Here is a 17,202-nt window from a genome sequence, read left to right on the forward strand (position 1 = left end):
TCAGGCATTTGGAAATTGCTCCCAAGGATGAACCAGACTTGTGGAGGTCTACATTTTTTGGGGGGCTGATTTCATTAGATTTCCCCATGATGGTCAAGCAAAGAGGCACTGAGTTTGAAGATAGGCCTTGAAATACATCCACAGGTACACCCCCAATTGACTCAAATGATGTCAATTAGCCTAACAGATGCTTCTAAAGCCATGACATAATTTTCTGGAATTTTCCAAGCTGTTAAAAGGCACAGTCAATTTAGTGTATGTAAACTTCTGACCCACTGGAATTGTGATACAGTGAATTATAAGTGAAATAATCTTTCTGTAAACAATTGTTGGAAAAATTACTTGTGTCATCCACAAAGTAGATGTACTAACTGACATGCCAAAACGATAGTTTGTTAACAATACATTTGTGGAGTGGTTGAAAAGCGAGTTTTAATGACTCCAACTACGTGTATGTAAACTTCTGACTTCAACTGTATATGTACTGAACTTGTCTGATGCTTTAAGCAGACTGTTTGATTAAATAATTAAGACACACAAATTGCCAGAGATCAAGATTGCCTAGCCAGAAAAAAACTAAACAATTTATTTTCCTTGCTGCGCCCACTTCGCAGAAGCTCCTGAAGTTGCCGGTAATAGGCTACACCAGCACTCGGCAATCTTTTCCATTTGGAGGGCCAATTTATCTTACCCTTTCTACCAATCTGCGTGCTAGTCATGATTTTCATATGCACATTTTGCACTGGTTGAGGATGGCTCGTTGTCAGGCTCAAAAAGCCTCAAATTTTCCAAGCCCTTGCTTGGAAGTGTACTTCGCCAGACTGCCAAGAACCTTGCCCTCATCCAGGCCAAGGTGGCGAGACACGGTAGTGATGACACCATAGGCCTTTTTGAGCTCTGCACCAGACAGGATGCTCTTGCCAGCATACTTGGGGTCCAACATGTACGCTGCGGCATGTATGGGCTTCAAGCAGAAGTCTTCACGCTTTCTGATGTATTTCAGAACTGCAGTTTCCTCTGCTTGGAGCAACACTGAAGTAGACAGGGCAGTACGGATTTCTTCTCTTACTTCTGCAAACAGAGTCTGAACATCAGACAGGATGGGTGTGATGTGAGGGTAGGACTCCTCCACTTTAGACCAAGCAGCCTTCATGTTCGCAGCATTGTCTGTCACCAGTGCAAATACCTTCTGTGGTACAAGGCCATTGATGACTGCCTTCAGCTCATCTGCAATGTAGAGACTGGTGTGTCTGTTGTCCCTTGTGTCTGTGCTCTTGTAGAATACTGGGTGTGGGGTGGAGATGATGTAGTTAATTATTGCTTGCCCACGCAAATCCGACCACCCATCAGAGATGATTGCAATTCAGTCTGCTTTCTCTATGATTTGCTTGACCTTCAATTGAACTCTGTTGAACTCTGCATCCAGCAAATTAGTAGATAAAGCACGTCTGGGTGGAGGGGTGAATGCTGGGCGAAGAACATTCAGAAATCTCTTCCAATACACATTGCCTGTGAGCATCAGACGTGAACCAATTGCATACACAGCTTGAACAAGACATTCATCAGCATTTCTCTGACTACATTCCTCCATTGAGTCAAAAAAACGTCTCATTTGAGGAGGACTATGAGGTGTTGCTATCGATAAGGTGTCTGATTCATCATTTTCACCTCAAATAGAAGTAGAGGGACTTTTGTCAGAGGTTGCTTGTTGTGAGTGCTGATGGAACTTTATGCACGTGGCCAGATGATTCTGTATCTTTTTTGAATTCTTCACATATGATTTGCCGCAATATTTGCAAATGTACACAGCTTTTCCTTCTACATTAGCTGCAGTGAAATGTCTCCACACGTCAGATGGTGCCTGTGACATTATCTTTTAAGATTAGATAAAAATGGTAAAAAAACAAATACAATTCCATGTACAGATAAATAGTTAAGCAGCTAGATTAAACAACTCCTTTGTAAGATAAATGTTTTAAAATGAAACATGTATGGAAACAGGTGAATTAACACTCCTCAGTTAGCAGGCTCAAACAAGCTAAACCCCACATGGTAGCAAAAACTAACTAGCAGAAATTGGTAACAAGTTCGAAATGAATTAAACACAGTTTGCTGTAGGCTACTACTTACTAGTTAACAAAAAATAATGTATGTCATATAAAATATATTCACCCCACCCAGTATTGTAATCAAAACCAGAAAGCATGTAGTCCTTGGCTCAGACAGTGCAGTAGTGAGGGCTCAATAGCATCTCATTAATGTGCAAGATCTTGAGAATCAGCTGTACATGTAATGGAAGAATGCACTGTGCATGCAGAGGGTTGCAATTCTATTTAATTGGGGATAGTTTAACCAAAATATGTCACAAGACCTAGAATTGCCTTATGTGTATCCCACAAAAAAAGTAAGTATAAGCTAACTTTTTTTTATTAATTTAGCCGCTACAAATGCTAGGTTACACAGTTTCTTCTGATAACAGTCTCCAGTATCAACATTTCCAAGCAAACAAAAACAGGGAGAAGGGAGAATCTGTAGACATGCTGAGATAAAAGAACATACTCTTTGCCAGAATTCAGCCAGCCTTCACAAAATCCTAACATATGCAAATATGTCCCCTTCTGTGTTTTTTTTATATTTCAATGTGTGGGAGGGTGTTATGTCCCCCCGTTCCCAGTGAAAGTTGCGCCGCTGAGTAGATGTGCGAAAGGTAGACAGAGGAACTCAAACAATCCAATATCCTCAAACTTAGAATAACTTCCTTTTTCCATAAGGGAACTTCATTTGTGTTGTCAGGGGCATTAACATACAGTGGGGCAAAAAAGTATTTAGTCAGCCACCAATTGTGCAAGTTCTCCCACTTAAAAAGATGAGAGAGGCCTGTAATTTTCATCATAGGTACACTTCAACTATGACAGACAAAATGAGAAAAAAAATCCAGAATATCACATTGTAGGATTTTTAATGAATTTATTTGCAAATGATGGTGGAAAATAAGTATTTGGTCAATAACAAAAGTTTATCTCAATACTTTGTTATATACCCTTTGTTGGCAATGACAGAGGTCAAACGTTTTCTGTAAGTCTTCACAAGGTTTTCACACACTGTTGCTGGTATTTTGGCCCATTCCTCCATGCAGATCTCCTCTAGAGCAGTGATGCTTTGGGGCTGTTGCTGGGCAACACAGACTTTCAACTCCCTCCAAAGATTTTCTATGGGATTGAGATCTGGAGACTGGCTAGGCCACTCCAGGACCTTGAAATGCTTCTTACGAAGCCACTCCTTCGTTGCCCGGGCGGTGTGTTTGGGATCATTGTCATACTGAAAGACCCAGACACGTTTCATCTTCAATGCCCTTGCTGATGGAAGGACGTTTTCACTCAAAATCTCACAATACATGGCCCCATTCATTCTTTCCTTTACACGGATCAGTCGTCCTGGTCCCTTTGCAGAAAAACAGCCCCAAAGCATGATGTTTCCACCCCCATGCTTCACAGTAGGTATGGTGTTCTTTGGATGCAACTCAGCATTCTTTGTCCTCCAAATACGACGAGTTTGGTTTTTACCAAAAAGTTATATTTTGGTTTCATCTGACCATATGACATTCTCCCAATCCTCTTCTGGATCCTCCAGATGCTCTCTAGCAAACTTCAGACGTGCCTGGACATGTACTGGCTTAAGCAGGGGGACATGTCTGGCACTGCAGGATTTGAGTCCCTGGCGGCGTAGTGTGTTACTGATGGTAGGCTTTGTTACTTTGGTCCCAGCTCTCTGCAGGTCATTCACTAGGTCCCCCCATGTGGTTCTGGGATTTTTGCTCACCATTCTTGTGATCATTTTGACCCCACGGGGTGAGATCTTGCGTGGAGCCCCAGATCGAGGGAGATTATCAGTGGTCTTGTATGTCTTCCATTTCCTAATAATTGTTTCTGGTGTCCTTTGACAGCTCTTTGGTCTTGGCCTTAGTGGAGTTTGGAGTGTGACTGTTTGAGGTTGTGGACAGGTGTCTTTTATACAAGTTCAAACAGGTGCCATTAATACAGGTAATGAGTGGAGGACAGAGGAGCCTCTTAAAGAAGAAGTTACAGGTCTGTGAGAGCCAGAAATCTTGCTTGTTTGTAGGTGACCAAATACTTATTTTCCACCATAATTTGCAAATAAATTCATTAAAAGTCCTACAATGTGAATTTCTGGATTTTTTTTCTCATTTTGTCTGTCATAGTTGAAGTGTACCTATGATGAAAATTACAGGCCTCTCTCATCTTTTTAAGTGGGAGAACTTGCACAATTGGTGGCTGACTAAATACTTTTTTGCCCCACTGTAAATCACAACCTCACAAAGCTGCATTCTCATTAAGAAGCCATATAGAGGTTGCCTGAATGAGAGGAACAAAGCAGAGCCAAGAACACCACAGGGAACAAAATAAAAGAAGAAGTGAAGAACGGTTGGCCTTTAAAAACCTTTTCACGTCTTGTTTGGTCGCAGCGATTCCTCTCTGACTGTTTACAGCTGCAGGGCTCTTATCTAGATGAGCAGGTGGAAGCAGCTCTCCTCTAACAATAACTACGGCTTTGCAGAAAAGGGAACCAAGATCACAGCTTCACACAGAGCCCCCCCCCCCCCCAGTCTTTAGAAATGATGTGGTAGTCAACCTGGTATCAAAGAGTATGCAATGGTGCTGGTTGTAATGAATCTCAATTAAACTAGGCAAATAGAATATGAACTAGGCAAATAGAATGTGAACTAGGCAAATAAAGCATTTCCAATAAATAAAAGATTTTGGACTGTTTCTTAGAACAATATGAGCAGAGACCCCCAGCCCGTAGTCCCCCTATCCACCCAGTGGTATCTCACCTGTCTGGCCACTCTCCGGGCCTCCCAGTAGGGTTTGGACTCCTCCACCGCCTTCCCAATCTTCTTGACCAGCTCATCCAGCTTCACCGTGGCCTCAACCAGCACTGTGCGGAACTTCTGCCTGGCATCCTGGAGAGAAACAGGGAGAAAGGGTTAACTAGGACTCTAGTGAACTTCCAACACTTTGTTTGCTATGAATGTTCACAAAGGTCATAGAAGACTCAACAGTCATCTCGATGTTAAGGCGATGACATCCTTACGTCATTGTTCTTAACCATTTAACCAACTGCAGTTAACAATTCACAGCTAATATTAAGTTAGACGCAACAGGATTTCACAAAACCAGAGTATTCAGTCAGACTCTTAAGGTAATTAAATACATTTTGATGTACGAGTCAGGGCTCCCCCTCTTTCAATTATAAGAATTGAAAAGGCCAGTGTCCTAAAATTGCATTAGTCTGTTATCAAGTTATCAGGGGCAGCGATGTCGATGTAACCTTCAGACAGAAGCAAACAGGCAATTAACAAAGAAATGGCCATATGGAAATGATCATAGGAAATAGCCTTTTATGCGACACACCATCAGCTACTGTTAATGTTTATTCATCCGTCATGGTGGTCAGATGTAAAAGCCCCAGCGAAGCATGCTGATAAAGACAATAACAGGCCTCCATTCAATCATATCAAACCTAATCTAATCTAGTCCAAAACATGAATTCGCCTTGAAACCGTTTTAGATAAAGCAGAGGAGATTTTTCTGAGAACAAACAAGTGGGGTCAAGTGTGACGTCCAGAAGGAGACATGATGGTGGACAGAAAACAAAAACAAGCATGAAAACAGATTCCTGGAGATGTCAGTGTGGAAAAAATATATTGCACTTATGCAATAAGTTTATTGGACTTTTTTCAATTCTTTGAAAGGTTAAATATGTAAAGACACTTTATATGAATCTGCACCAGTTGTTCTGGACTAAGATATCCTTCCTATTACCATTTCAAATCTGAGGGATAGAAGGCCAATTGTGAGAACAGGGCTGGGACACACACTTCCTGTGACATCATCACTCATCCTGCAACAAGCTGGCATCTGAGGACAAACACTATGTCCGAAAACAACCCCTAGCCCCTGAACCCCAGCCCCTGAACCCTAGCCCCTGAACCCTAGCCCCTGAACCCTAGCCCCTGAACCCTAGCCCCTGAACCCTAGCTCCTTCCCATTCAGTGTGTATGCAGATCAAGGAACCAAATACAGTGATGGCTCCACCACCACTGTTTGCCATTTGCTACACCTTGGTACTTTCTGTTCAGCTGGCCCAACATGTTTGTTTACTGTACTCTGTCAGACTGGAATTCTGCCGCGGTTATCAGATACCTGCCATCCTGGAGAGAAAAACAGCCACCCAACCTCCTGCATAGCAAGAGGCCACTGCCGGGGAGGCACCATGCATTATTTCACTCTCAGAACAACAAGGAGGAGTTGTTGGGTATGAAAACTGTACAACGTGTGTGAACAGGCCATGTAAACCATCTATTTCTCAATAGAGAAAATTCAGAGGATGCTCCATCTCTCCTCGTAATGCATTTCCTCCCCCACTCTCTCCCTCTACTCCATCCCCTTTTTTCTGTTCTCATTTCCACCATCTCCCTCTTTTTCTCCAATAGCTGATACAGCAGAGGTTACAGTACAGTCTCTCTGTCCCTCACACCTCAGAGGTTACAGTACAGTACAGTCTCTCTGTCCCTCACACCTCAGAGGTTACAGTACAGTACAGTATCTCTGTCCCTCACACCTCAGAGGTTACAGTACAGTCTCTCTGTCCCTCACACCTCAGAGGTTACAGTACAGTCTCTCTGTCCCTCACACCTCAGAGGTTACAGTACAGTCTCTCTGTCTCTCACACCTCAGAGGTTACAGTACAGTCTCTCTGTCCCTCACACCTCAGAGGTTACAGTACAGTGCAGTCTCTCTGTCCCTCACACCTCAGAGGTTACAGTACAGTGCAGTCTCTCTGTCCCTCACACCTCAGAGGTTACAGTAGTATCTCTGTCTCTCACACCTCAAAGGTTACAGTACAGTCTCTCTGTCCCTCACACCTCAGAGGTTACAGTACAGTCTCTCTGTCTCTCACACCTCAGAGGTTACAGTACAGTCTCTCTGCCCCTCACACCTCAGAGGTTACAGTACAGTGCAGTCTCTCTGTCCCTCACACCTCAGAGGTTACAGTACAGTGCAGTCTCTCCGTCCCTCACACCTCAGAGGTTACTGTACAGTGCAGTCTCTCTGTCCCTCACACCTCAGAGGTTACAGTACAGTGCAGTCTCTCCGTCCCTCACACCTCAGAGGTTACAGTACAGTGCAGTCTCTCCGTCCCTCACACCTCAGAGGTTACAGTACAGTGCAGTCTCTCTGTCCCTCACACCTCAGAGGTTACAGTACAGTGCAGTCTCTCCGTCCCTCACACCTCAGAGGTTACAGTACAGTGCAGTCTCTCTGTCCCTCACACCTCAGAGGTTACAGTACAGTGCAGTCTCTCTGTCCCTCACACCTCAGAGGTTACAGTACAGTGCAGTCTCTCTGTCCCTCACACATCAGGGTCGATCAGAGCGTTGCTTTTGTGACGCATTTCATCTCCTTTGTCACAGCCTCCTCATACACTGAACACCATCTAAAACCATCTAAAACACACAGTGGTAAACCTAAAAATACTCTAATTCAATCCAATCCATTTGTGTAACTGTATTGCCCTTTACCCAGCTACAGCTTATTCCACTTGGATGTTGATATTGATATTAATGAAAGGCCTCAGAATGCAATAAAAAAAATGCTCACAGATGTTATGGAACTACAGCCATTGTTCTGCATTTCCCCTTGTCACAAAAGCAGCCACACGTGCTGCTTGACATGATCAACAAACCCTACAGCCAATGGTCCATTACCAGGGCATGATGACAGGCCTACATCCACTGGGCTCTGCTGCTGGCGATCCGCCTCACTCCACCAACACCAGAAGCTCTGCCAAATCTGCACGGAGCAGTAGTTAAGATTTCTTCCTTTAACAATTAACTCCGATTTTTTTTAGGGGGTGCTGCAGCACCCTCAGTACCCCTACTTCCCTCGGGTATGTACTTAAGAGGTGGTTTAAGAAATGGTGAATCAGTACATCTGTGTGTTTATCCCCTTTAAAGTCAAATGCATTAAAAAAAAAGGTTGGACATCAATCCGTGCTCTCAGAAACAAACCATCCTGGATAATATTTTGTTTGTGTGTCTGATGCAAAGGGTTCCCACAGAGGCCTTTATCTGATATTTTGAGACATTCATTTTGCTTACAGATTGGTGGAGCCACCGGTAAGGACTCACGTCCATGTCAAATAGACACGCTTCCCCAATTGGCGCACTGTTGAATCCAACGGCAGACAGCTGTGCACTGAGAGACCACATCAAACTGGGTCTACAAATAAACAGATGCGACCATGATCCTCTGACTCAACAACAACACAGAAGGGGTATAATCGGAACTCGAAAAACGAGTAAATATTCCACAAGCACTCATTGAACCTCAAGATCAATGGAAACATTGTACTTTAAGTTATTGACGCTTTATGCTGCTCAAGGCGGTGAGGATCCAGTAACATTAGAAATGACAGGTATTTTATAGACTGAATGGCTCCTTTCACCCAAACGGATTTCCTAAAGACACTTTTACCTTTTAATACAGTTCCAAAAAGGTATATGACTGACAGCGCTGTGTGCTACCACTTTACTGACATTTAACAGCATCCAAAGATCAACATTCTGCAACATAAACCACCTCAATGACCAGAACAGATCATCTTTCATATGCAGAGGTCAATGTCTAATGGTTGAAAGGAATTCTTTGATAGTGGGTCACCTTGTAATTGTCGATCAGTGTCAGCCATGTGGTGCACTTTGGAGGGAAAATGTATGTCAAACTTGAAAGTGTGTGTGTGTGTGTGTGTGTGTGTGTGTGTGTGTGTGTGTGTGTGTGTGTGTGTACTGTTTTACCTCCAGTTGTGTCTCACATCTGTTGATGTCGTCTGTAGACTGGTTGAGTTTCTCCAGTTCTCCCTGTAAGAAAGAGAGCAAAGGACAATATTGAGCAACACCAAGAGAAAGGAATGTAGTACAGTATCTGGGAAGTGTGCAACATCTGTAATGTGTTACACTTCTATGAAATACTAGACTGAACAATAGAAGTTAGCCAGAGTGATGGTTTGAACAAACACAAGAATCAGCTACTATCTTGATTTATGGATATATTAAATGCACATAGCTTTTAAGATTAAACAGTGTTATTTTTCAACCAATGAATAGCCTAATACACAGCAGAAGGTATATTCAGATGAACATGCTATTTGAGTGTCAGGCCTTTACTCCCATGCATCCCATTAAATCAAAAACAAGGTTGGCTAAAACATAGCCCATCATAAACATAACCAGTAGGCCTACATCTCAACTAAGTCAGGTACAACACAGACACTCTTGATAAATCAATAAATGATTTTTTTTTAAACAATTTGACCCCAAATCAGGCAGACTTTCTGCCAGTAATAATACATACTCTTAAAATGTCCATTGGATAGTGAACGTATCAAATGCAGTTAAATGAATTGATTAGTTAGTCTCAATTGAAACAAAGAGCAATTGTTATTATAACGTACCTGAATTCTAGGGTCCACCTCCTCTTCTTCGTATTCCGAATCTTCATCAGACCTATTTTCCTTCTCCAAATGGTCCATTCTGGATGATAAAGCTGTGTGCTGTCGGAGCGAACAAAGCCAATTTCCAAGAGACGCTCTAACAGCGACACAGGAATTTCCAGAACACTCTCAATCACACTGCAACGTTGGCAATGATAAAAACGAGTTTTGAAATATGTATAATCAAGGCGATATACAGGTAATTGAAAGACAAAAGAGTGATAATCGTCATGTATGTCAATTGACTGAGCAGCGCTCTGTCTGCGTCCAATACACTGAGCAAGTGATGATGAAATGACTTGTGTACGAGTATCTACAGCGTAACGTTACGCCCCTTCTGCTGTCCCAAACCGATGCATTTATAGATGTATGTACCACCAGAGACTACTTACTATGTGGTAAAACAGTTATAACAAGCTGAATATACAATTTGGGAAGCTCAATACCTTTTTTTTTATAAATGTCATTAATATATATTTATTCCCACGATAAAATGCTCCAGATTTCAGATAATAATGAATGGTATTGGTATTTAATGAATACCCTCAGATATTCAGTTCCCCTGCATTCCACAAATGCCAGTTAGCCATACCCAACCAGATACCCTCTTTGTATTAGTCAACTCCAAAATACCAGATACTCTCTATTCTAGACTCACTTTTTCCAATTCTTAGATACCATATACTGTGTACTCATAACATAGGTAGCCCAGTGCTGAGCAGCGTAACACCGTAAGCAATGCATGATACAGTAAATGAATGGGGGGGATGTCTTATAGATTAAACATGCTATGTTGGTCTGTTAGGTCTGTTAGGTCTGGATTCAAAGAAATAGAGTTCAAGAACAATATGATGATGTATCATTCATAGATCTAGAATTATATTCATATGGTATCATGCACGTCAGTTGTAGATAAATACTCACCCCAAGTAATATCAGAATGGGAAATGGCCTATATAATCAAAACCTTATGTTATGTTGATTTATAGCTTCCAGCTTTTTATAACAATTCCTTCACGTTGAAATTATACCCATAATAAGGCACATTTATGTTCTAAAATCATATTAAAAGGCATTATTTAAAGCAACACGATCTGTGTTTCAGAAGTTGAGATGCTGTTGTGTAAAAACCCACACCAATCATGTTAGACAGGAATCATTTGGGATTGTTTTACATCTGAGTGGAACTGTCCCCTTTTTTCATGGACAATTTTTTATCTCAATCGTTTTAAATCTCACTTTCTCTCAATCTAAGGTAATGGAATGCGCGATATGTAAATGTAATGTGTAGGTGGTAATGTTATAAAGAGCTTGTGAAGCGACAGAGGCTTTGAATGACACATATCAGTGCTATTGCTTGACATTAGAACATAAGGCTCGGTTATCATTCAACTACCATTAGAATGCTTGATTTCCAGTTATTTTACTGCAGTGCACTATGATGACAAGACAGACCTATCAAAGCTATTGAGCCCATACAATCTCATCAGGTTCACTTCTTGTTAGCTGTGTTTGTCCCATCCTGATTCAGACACCATGTGACCCAGATATAGTAAATATGATTAGATAGGCAAATAGCACCCATTCACATCATCAGTGAAGGACCCTTATCCTCAGACACAGTTCTGTTCAACAGCCCATTTTGTTCGTTAACCTCAGAATATAAGAGGTCCTTATAAGAGATCCTTATCGGTGCTGCAGTGCGTGATTAGACAGCCGTGGATAGTAAGGTGAGCTACAGTACGTAAGTACAGGGTACTCAGACACGGTGCTGCCTTTAGGGCTGTTCCCATAGCTAGGACAGGAGGATAGCATCTCTGCAGTGTGGGACTACATCCAGGTATTACACCCTTTTTTTCTCCCACACATACAAACACACACCACTTGGACCTGTATTCACACAGGTACAGTCAACACAAACACACACCACTTGGACCTGTATTCACACAGGTACAGTCAACACAAACACACACCTCTTGGACCTGTATTCACACAGGTACAGTCAACACAAACACACACCTCTTGGACCTGTATTCACACAGATACAGTCAACACAAACACACACCTCTTGGACCTGTATTCACACAGGTACAGTCAACACAAACACACACCTCTTGAACCTGTATTCACACAGGTACAGTCAACACAAACACACACCTCTTGGACCTGTATTCACACAGGTACAGTCAACACAAACACACACCTCTTGGACCTGTATTCACACAGGTACAGTCAACACAAACACACACCTCTTGGACCTGTATTCACACAGGTACAGTCAACACAAACACAGGTGCTTACTTACTCCTTCTATCGCTCTCTCTTTCTCTCCCTCTCTCATACCCACATCCAGATACCCTTGTTTTCATTCCCCATGCCCATCAGAGGGGAAAAGAGAGAAGCAGAGGATGGCTGGCAAGCAGACAGGCAGATTGAGGGGGGTGATTGTTTTGACAGTTATGTAACTCAGACTGTCTGTCTGCTCACCTTAAAACCAGCGAACAGACCAGCTAGAGCGGGCCTGTCAGAACTCCAGTTCACTGACAGTGTAAATAACGAGACACGACGACAGGAGGAAGCAGATCAACCAGTCAGGAAAACCTCAATGACTTTTCCCACAGCGCTCCAATCTGATTGGGTCGTGTCCCGTTTGGAAAACCGTCTTGGAATACATCCGCTACCCATTCACCGACAGAGAATAACATGCCTCATTTAGGAGGATCACATATATTGTATACAGCCCAGTAGGCTGGCAGTGATCAGGCGGGGAGTGGGAGTATGCAGTATATCAAGAAACAATGTGAAATCAGGATTAGTGTTTCTATAGGCATTCATAACTACATAGACAACAGTGTTTCTCCAATACTTTTTTAAAACCATAATCCCCAAAAAGTCACATCTAGGACTGTGAACACATGTATTTATTTATTTGACTGAAATCAATATAAGTCAATATCATTAAGATCCCTTCCTAGGTAATTATAGAGGAAACGGTGTACTAACCTTATCTCACAAGACTATAGCTTCCCACATTACATCACTGTAACTACTATCAAAAGCACAAGGTCATCTACAGCAGTCAGCATGTTGTCCACCCAATGGAATTAGTCTGAATAACAGGATATGGCAAACCCCTCCAGATATAGAGTACTAGAAGGCTATGACCTCTTGTGGAGCAGAGCTGACCTCAGCCGGAGCCCGTGCCTGTGCGAGAGTCTTTTCTACAGGAAGTGCCCTCTCTATAAAGGAAAAGACACAGCAATATAAGAGAGGCGGATCTTGGCATGGTCCTGTTCAGTAGGGCGGAACGTTCAGAACATTGAGGGTTCAGAACATTGAGGAGAGAGATGGATTGTGTAGAACGGACAACGCTGATAGATATGTGCTATATTCATTGAACGTGGAATAGACGTTGAATTGAGTTCTGTACCCAGTGGGTAGGGTCGGTCTGACCTGGGCACTGCACTGATTATCTGATTCCAGGCTGAATCACATCCGGCTGTGATTGGGAGCCCCATAGTGTGGCGCACAATTGGCCCAGGTTTAGCCGGGGTAGGCCGTCATTGTAAACACTTTGGTTCTGGGTTGCCGAAAGGATGCCCAGACCCACGTGAACCTACCTGGTGATATAAAGAACCCTTTTAAAACGGCAGTGCTTTGCCATCATCTACTGAATCACTAAACCCAGAACAGGCTATAAAAAGCCAGAAGGGAGCCTTTGAGCCTCAAGTGTCAGCAGACAGTGTCTGGTGGGGTTGTGGCATTTCACTGAATGTCACACTCCTCATGTACTGTGGATCCAGCTTCCCTCACGTTCCTGATGATGTGAGAGGAGTGAAAGGTGTTCCCTTGTCTCATCTCCCAAAGGTGACATGGCACAAACCCACACTGACCCAGTCCACTGCTGGAAAGGGCAAACGCGTGGTGGGGTCAGTTCCACATGAAAAAATACACACAAAAAACCTGCACGTGCACCTGCACATACGCACACACACACGCCCAGACAGGATAAGCACCTGTAGAGGTTTTTGAAAAGGTTACATGTGATTAAAAATTCAGTTGCTTGCTGCTGACTCATCCTACTACAGGGTCAGGGGTTACATTGTGGTGTCACAGAAGGGTGGATTTGGAGGGGGGGGACAGAAAAAAAAGTGGTCTCAAAATCTAATCCAGATTCTCGTCGTCGTCGCCTAAAGACATAAAAGCAGAGGTATTCTCGTAGTGGTAACTTAAACATCTCAGGATCTGTTACTGTTGCACTAAAACAAATCCTGCCCACTCAGAATCATTAGGTGCAGAATCTCAGACACCAAGAAGTCAAATCTTGCATAATTGTGTCAGATATGTTACATGCATCTGTCCACCAGATTGTTAGGTGCAAGATATCTACATTAAAACATCACTTTTACATTTTTACAAGTCAACATGGGTTTGCCAACTATGCACATTGTGTATGAATGGTAGGTAAACATGATCACCTGGAAATATAAAACAAATTGAGCAGGATAAAAAATGAGACATTATTTATTTCGACTAACCAAGGAGCATTTGATGTTACATATTTTTTTTACAGGTTTTGTTGCCCCCTTGTGGTAAAAAAAAATGTTGTATTACATGATTGGAAAAGTTGGCAGCAAAAAATAGTATTGGAACTTTAACTACTCTGAAACTACACAACCAAACCTTTCTCTCTAAGAAATTCTCCATCATATACACATATAGTTGTATCACTGGTGTAAAGTACAAATACTTTGAAGTACTACTTAAGTCGTTTTTTGGAGTATTTGTACTTTCCAACTTCAATTTTTTACATTTCTAAAAGAAAATATGTACTTTTTACTCCTATACATTTTCCCTGACACACAAAAGTACTCGTTACATTTCAAATGCTTAGCATGATAGGAAATTTGTCAAATTGACATACTTATCAAGAGAACACACAGTCATCACTACTGCCTCTGATCTAGCAGACTTCACTAAACACAAATACTTTGTTTGTAAATTATGTCTGTGTTGGAGTGTGCCCCTGGCTATTAGTAAATAAAACATAAATTGTGCTTTCTGGTTTGCTTAATATAAGGTATTTGAAATGATGAATAGCATTTACTTTTACTTTTGATACTTAAGTATATTTTAGCAATTACATTTACTTTTGATTTACTATTTAAAACCACACCATTTTTGACTTTTACTCAAGTAGTATTTTAGTGGGTGACTTTTACCTGAGTCATTTTCTATTAAGGTATCTTTACTTTTACTCAAGTACGACAATTGGGTACTTTTTCCACCAGTTTTATTAATAAAAAAGCATAATCAAACAAACAGCACTTAATCAGCAATACGGCAGTGTAGGCTTTTGTCCAATGATGTCCATTCATATATGAAGGTCTCAGTCCATTTGTGCCTTTAAAGGTTTCAAGCATTTGTTGAGGAAAGAGATTTCAGGAGCCCTGTAATTGGTCTGGCCTTCGGAACTTGCTTTGAAGGAACACCCTGGGCACACAAAGCCCCTCCTTCTTATTGACCGTTTCTCGTAGCACGTACTCATTGGTTACACTCTCGAACCCCGCCCCTCTGAACAGGTCTGCCAGGAGCTCTGAAACACAGACAGTTCAGATTTGGTATTTTATTAGGATCCCCATTAGCGGTTGCAAAAGCAGCAGCTACTCTTCCTGGGCTCCACACAAAACATGAAATAATACAGAACATTAATAGACAAGAACAGCTCAAGGGCAGAACTACATTTAAAACAAATAAAGGCACACATAGCCTACATATCAATGCATACACACAAACTCAGTCAAATAGGGGAAAGGTTGCATCATCTGTTTTTTAAACCAGGTTTGCTGTTTATTTGAGCAATATGAGAAGAAACGGAGTTCCATGCAATAATGGCTCTATATAATACTGTATGCTTTCTTGAATTTGTTCTGGATTTGGGGACTGTGAAAAGAACCCTGGTCGCATGTCTGGTGGGGTAAGTGTGTGTGTGTCAGAGCTGTCTAAGTTGACTATGCAAATAATTTGGAATTTTCAATACATGAATATTTCTTAGAAAAAGAAGAAGTGATGCAGTCAGTCTCTCCTCAACTCTTAGCCAAGAGAGACTGGCATGTATAGCATTTATATCATCCCTCTGATTACAATGAAGAGAAAAACGTGCCGCTCTGTTCTGGGCCAACTGCTGTTTAACTAGGTCTTTCCTTGCAGCACTGGACAATAATCAAGATTATGTATAAACAGAGAATGAGTCCCATAGAAGAGACTGCTTGTGCGTAATTCGAAAAGACAATAAAGAAAGACAAAAAAACATAAAATAACTACTATGAGGGAAGATGTAGGAGAGGAAAGAGGAATGGACTGACCTTTGGAAAAGAAATAAGACCTGGTGCCATCCTGTCTGACGTAGAAGTTCTCTCCCAGTTTGTTTCCCGCCTTAAACCTCATCATGGCGTGGTCAGACAGGCCATAGTCCCTGAACAGAATGATGCCCCCTGGCTTCAGAACCTGACACAGAGAACGTCAATTCAGTCACAAGTTATTTTGAGGGTGTTTAAAGTGTTTACTGCAGTTTCATCCTTTTCCTCAGCCCTGTCTCACCCTGTAAATGTTGTCCAGAGCCTGCTGCATCTTGTTTGGGTGGATAGCTGAGAGGACAAATATGAGCGTGGCCACATCCACACTGCCCACTGGGACATTACCCCTCAGGTCATCCTTTGTCAAGTCACACTGGAACACACTGCAGCGCTCAGCACAGTACAGGGAGTGTTCCTGAGGACAAAATGAAAATGACACTGGATATCAGGGTTGTTTTGTTAAAAGTCCAACTGGCTCTGGATCATCAGTGGTACATATTCTTACCTTCACAAACTCCACAGCTCGTGGTGAGAAGTCACAGGCATAGACAAAGATGTTGAGGTCTTCCTCCAGTAGTGGGAAGATGAAGTTCCCAACCCCACAGCCAGCTTCAAGCAGGACAAGCTTCTGGACTTCAAACTGAGAAAAAGAAATGTATTGGGATGCACCCCTAGTAGGGAACCTAACAACTTCCTACGCCATCTTCTTACCTCAAGGCACACTTTCAGTTCTTCAAACTCTCTGGTGGTCCAATGCCTATCCTTGAAAAAGTTTGTTGTGTTCCTTTTGTAAAACAAGTCCCAGTTTTTCTGTGCCTCCTTTTCCAACTTCATCTGCTTGAAGTCAGACACCAAAGTCTGGTCACCTGTCAGTTTCTCCATCTCTTTCTCATTCAAATTCCTGCCAGTACATGTTTTTCTTTGGACAGTTGGAATAAGACATGGCAACCCGTCTTTGGATTCCTCTCCAGGAAGTACAACATTGGAGGTGTCGTCTTGCTTTGATAGTGCCATACCTTGCACTACTGTAGTTTACGATAGTAGCTTATAGCAGCAGCACGTCCTTGACATCCTCAAATCTATTATTTCACCAATCCATATTAAATTATCCAGCTAATGTTAATGGATGGTACTAACACATTATAGTGATAGACTTAATGAAAATGCAGGGAATATTTCCACATACATTGTTATTGAACGCAAATGTCCAGAAATGTTCTAAGATTTCTCGTGTGGCATGTAGTCTTCTTCGTCCGTGTGGGAACAGTGTTTG

General features: G+C 42.1%; 2 protein-coding genes across 2 annotated transcripts in view; both read right to left on the bottom strand.

The window, feature by feature from the left end:
* The window catches only part of LOC115141033 (SH3 domain-binding protein 5-like), a 39,641-nt gene extending 29,766 nt beyond the window's left edge, over window positions 1–9,875 (bottom strand). Inside the window, exons 1-3 of the mRNA XM_029679609.2 lie at window positions 9,535–9,875; window positions 8,879–8,941; window positions 4,853–4,981 (exon numbers count right to left, since the gene is read on the bottom strand). Coding sequence (XP_029535469.2) covers window positions 4,853–4,981; window positions 8,879–8,941; window positions 9,535–9,612 — 270 coding nt within the window. The 5' untranslated portion in view covers window positions 9,613–9,875. The remainder of the gene's footprint in view (window positions 1–4,852; window positions 4,982–8,878; window positions 8,942–9,534) is intronic.
* A 4,974-nt stretch (window positions 9,876–14,849) lies between these two features.
* On the bottom strand, window positions 14,850–17,185 carry LOC115141036 (tRNA N(3)-methylcytidine methyltransferase METTL6-like). The gene is made up of 5 exons (XM_029679613.2): window positions 16,641–17,185; window positions 16,435–16,569; window positions 16,174–16,344; window positions 15,939–16,080; window positions 14,850–15,169 (listed from the first exon to the last, which is right to left on the bottom strand). Exons 1-5 carry the CDS (start codon window positions 16,941–16,943, stop codon window positions 15,015–15,017), a joined length of 906 nt encoding a protein of 301 aa, XP_029535473.1. The 5' UTR covers window positions 16,944–17,185; the 3' UTR covers window positions 14,850–15,014.
* Between the last annotated feature and the right edge of the window lie 17 nt (window positions 17,186–17,202).

This window comes from Oncorhynchus nerka, linkage group LG14 (genome assembly GCF_034236695.1).
Source record: "Oncorhynchus nerka isolate Pitt River linkage group LG14, Oner_Uvic_2.0, whole genome shotgun sequence".
In the NCBI taxonomy this organism is placed as follows: Eukaryota; Metazoa; Chordata; class Actinopteri; order Salmoniformes; family Salmonidae; genus Oncorhynchus; species Oncorhynchus nerka.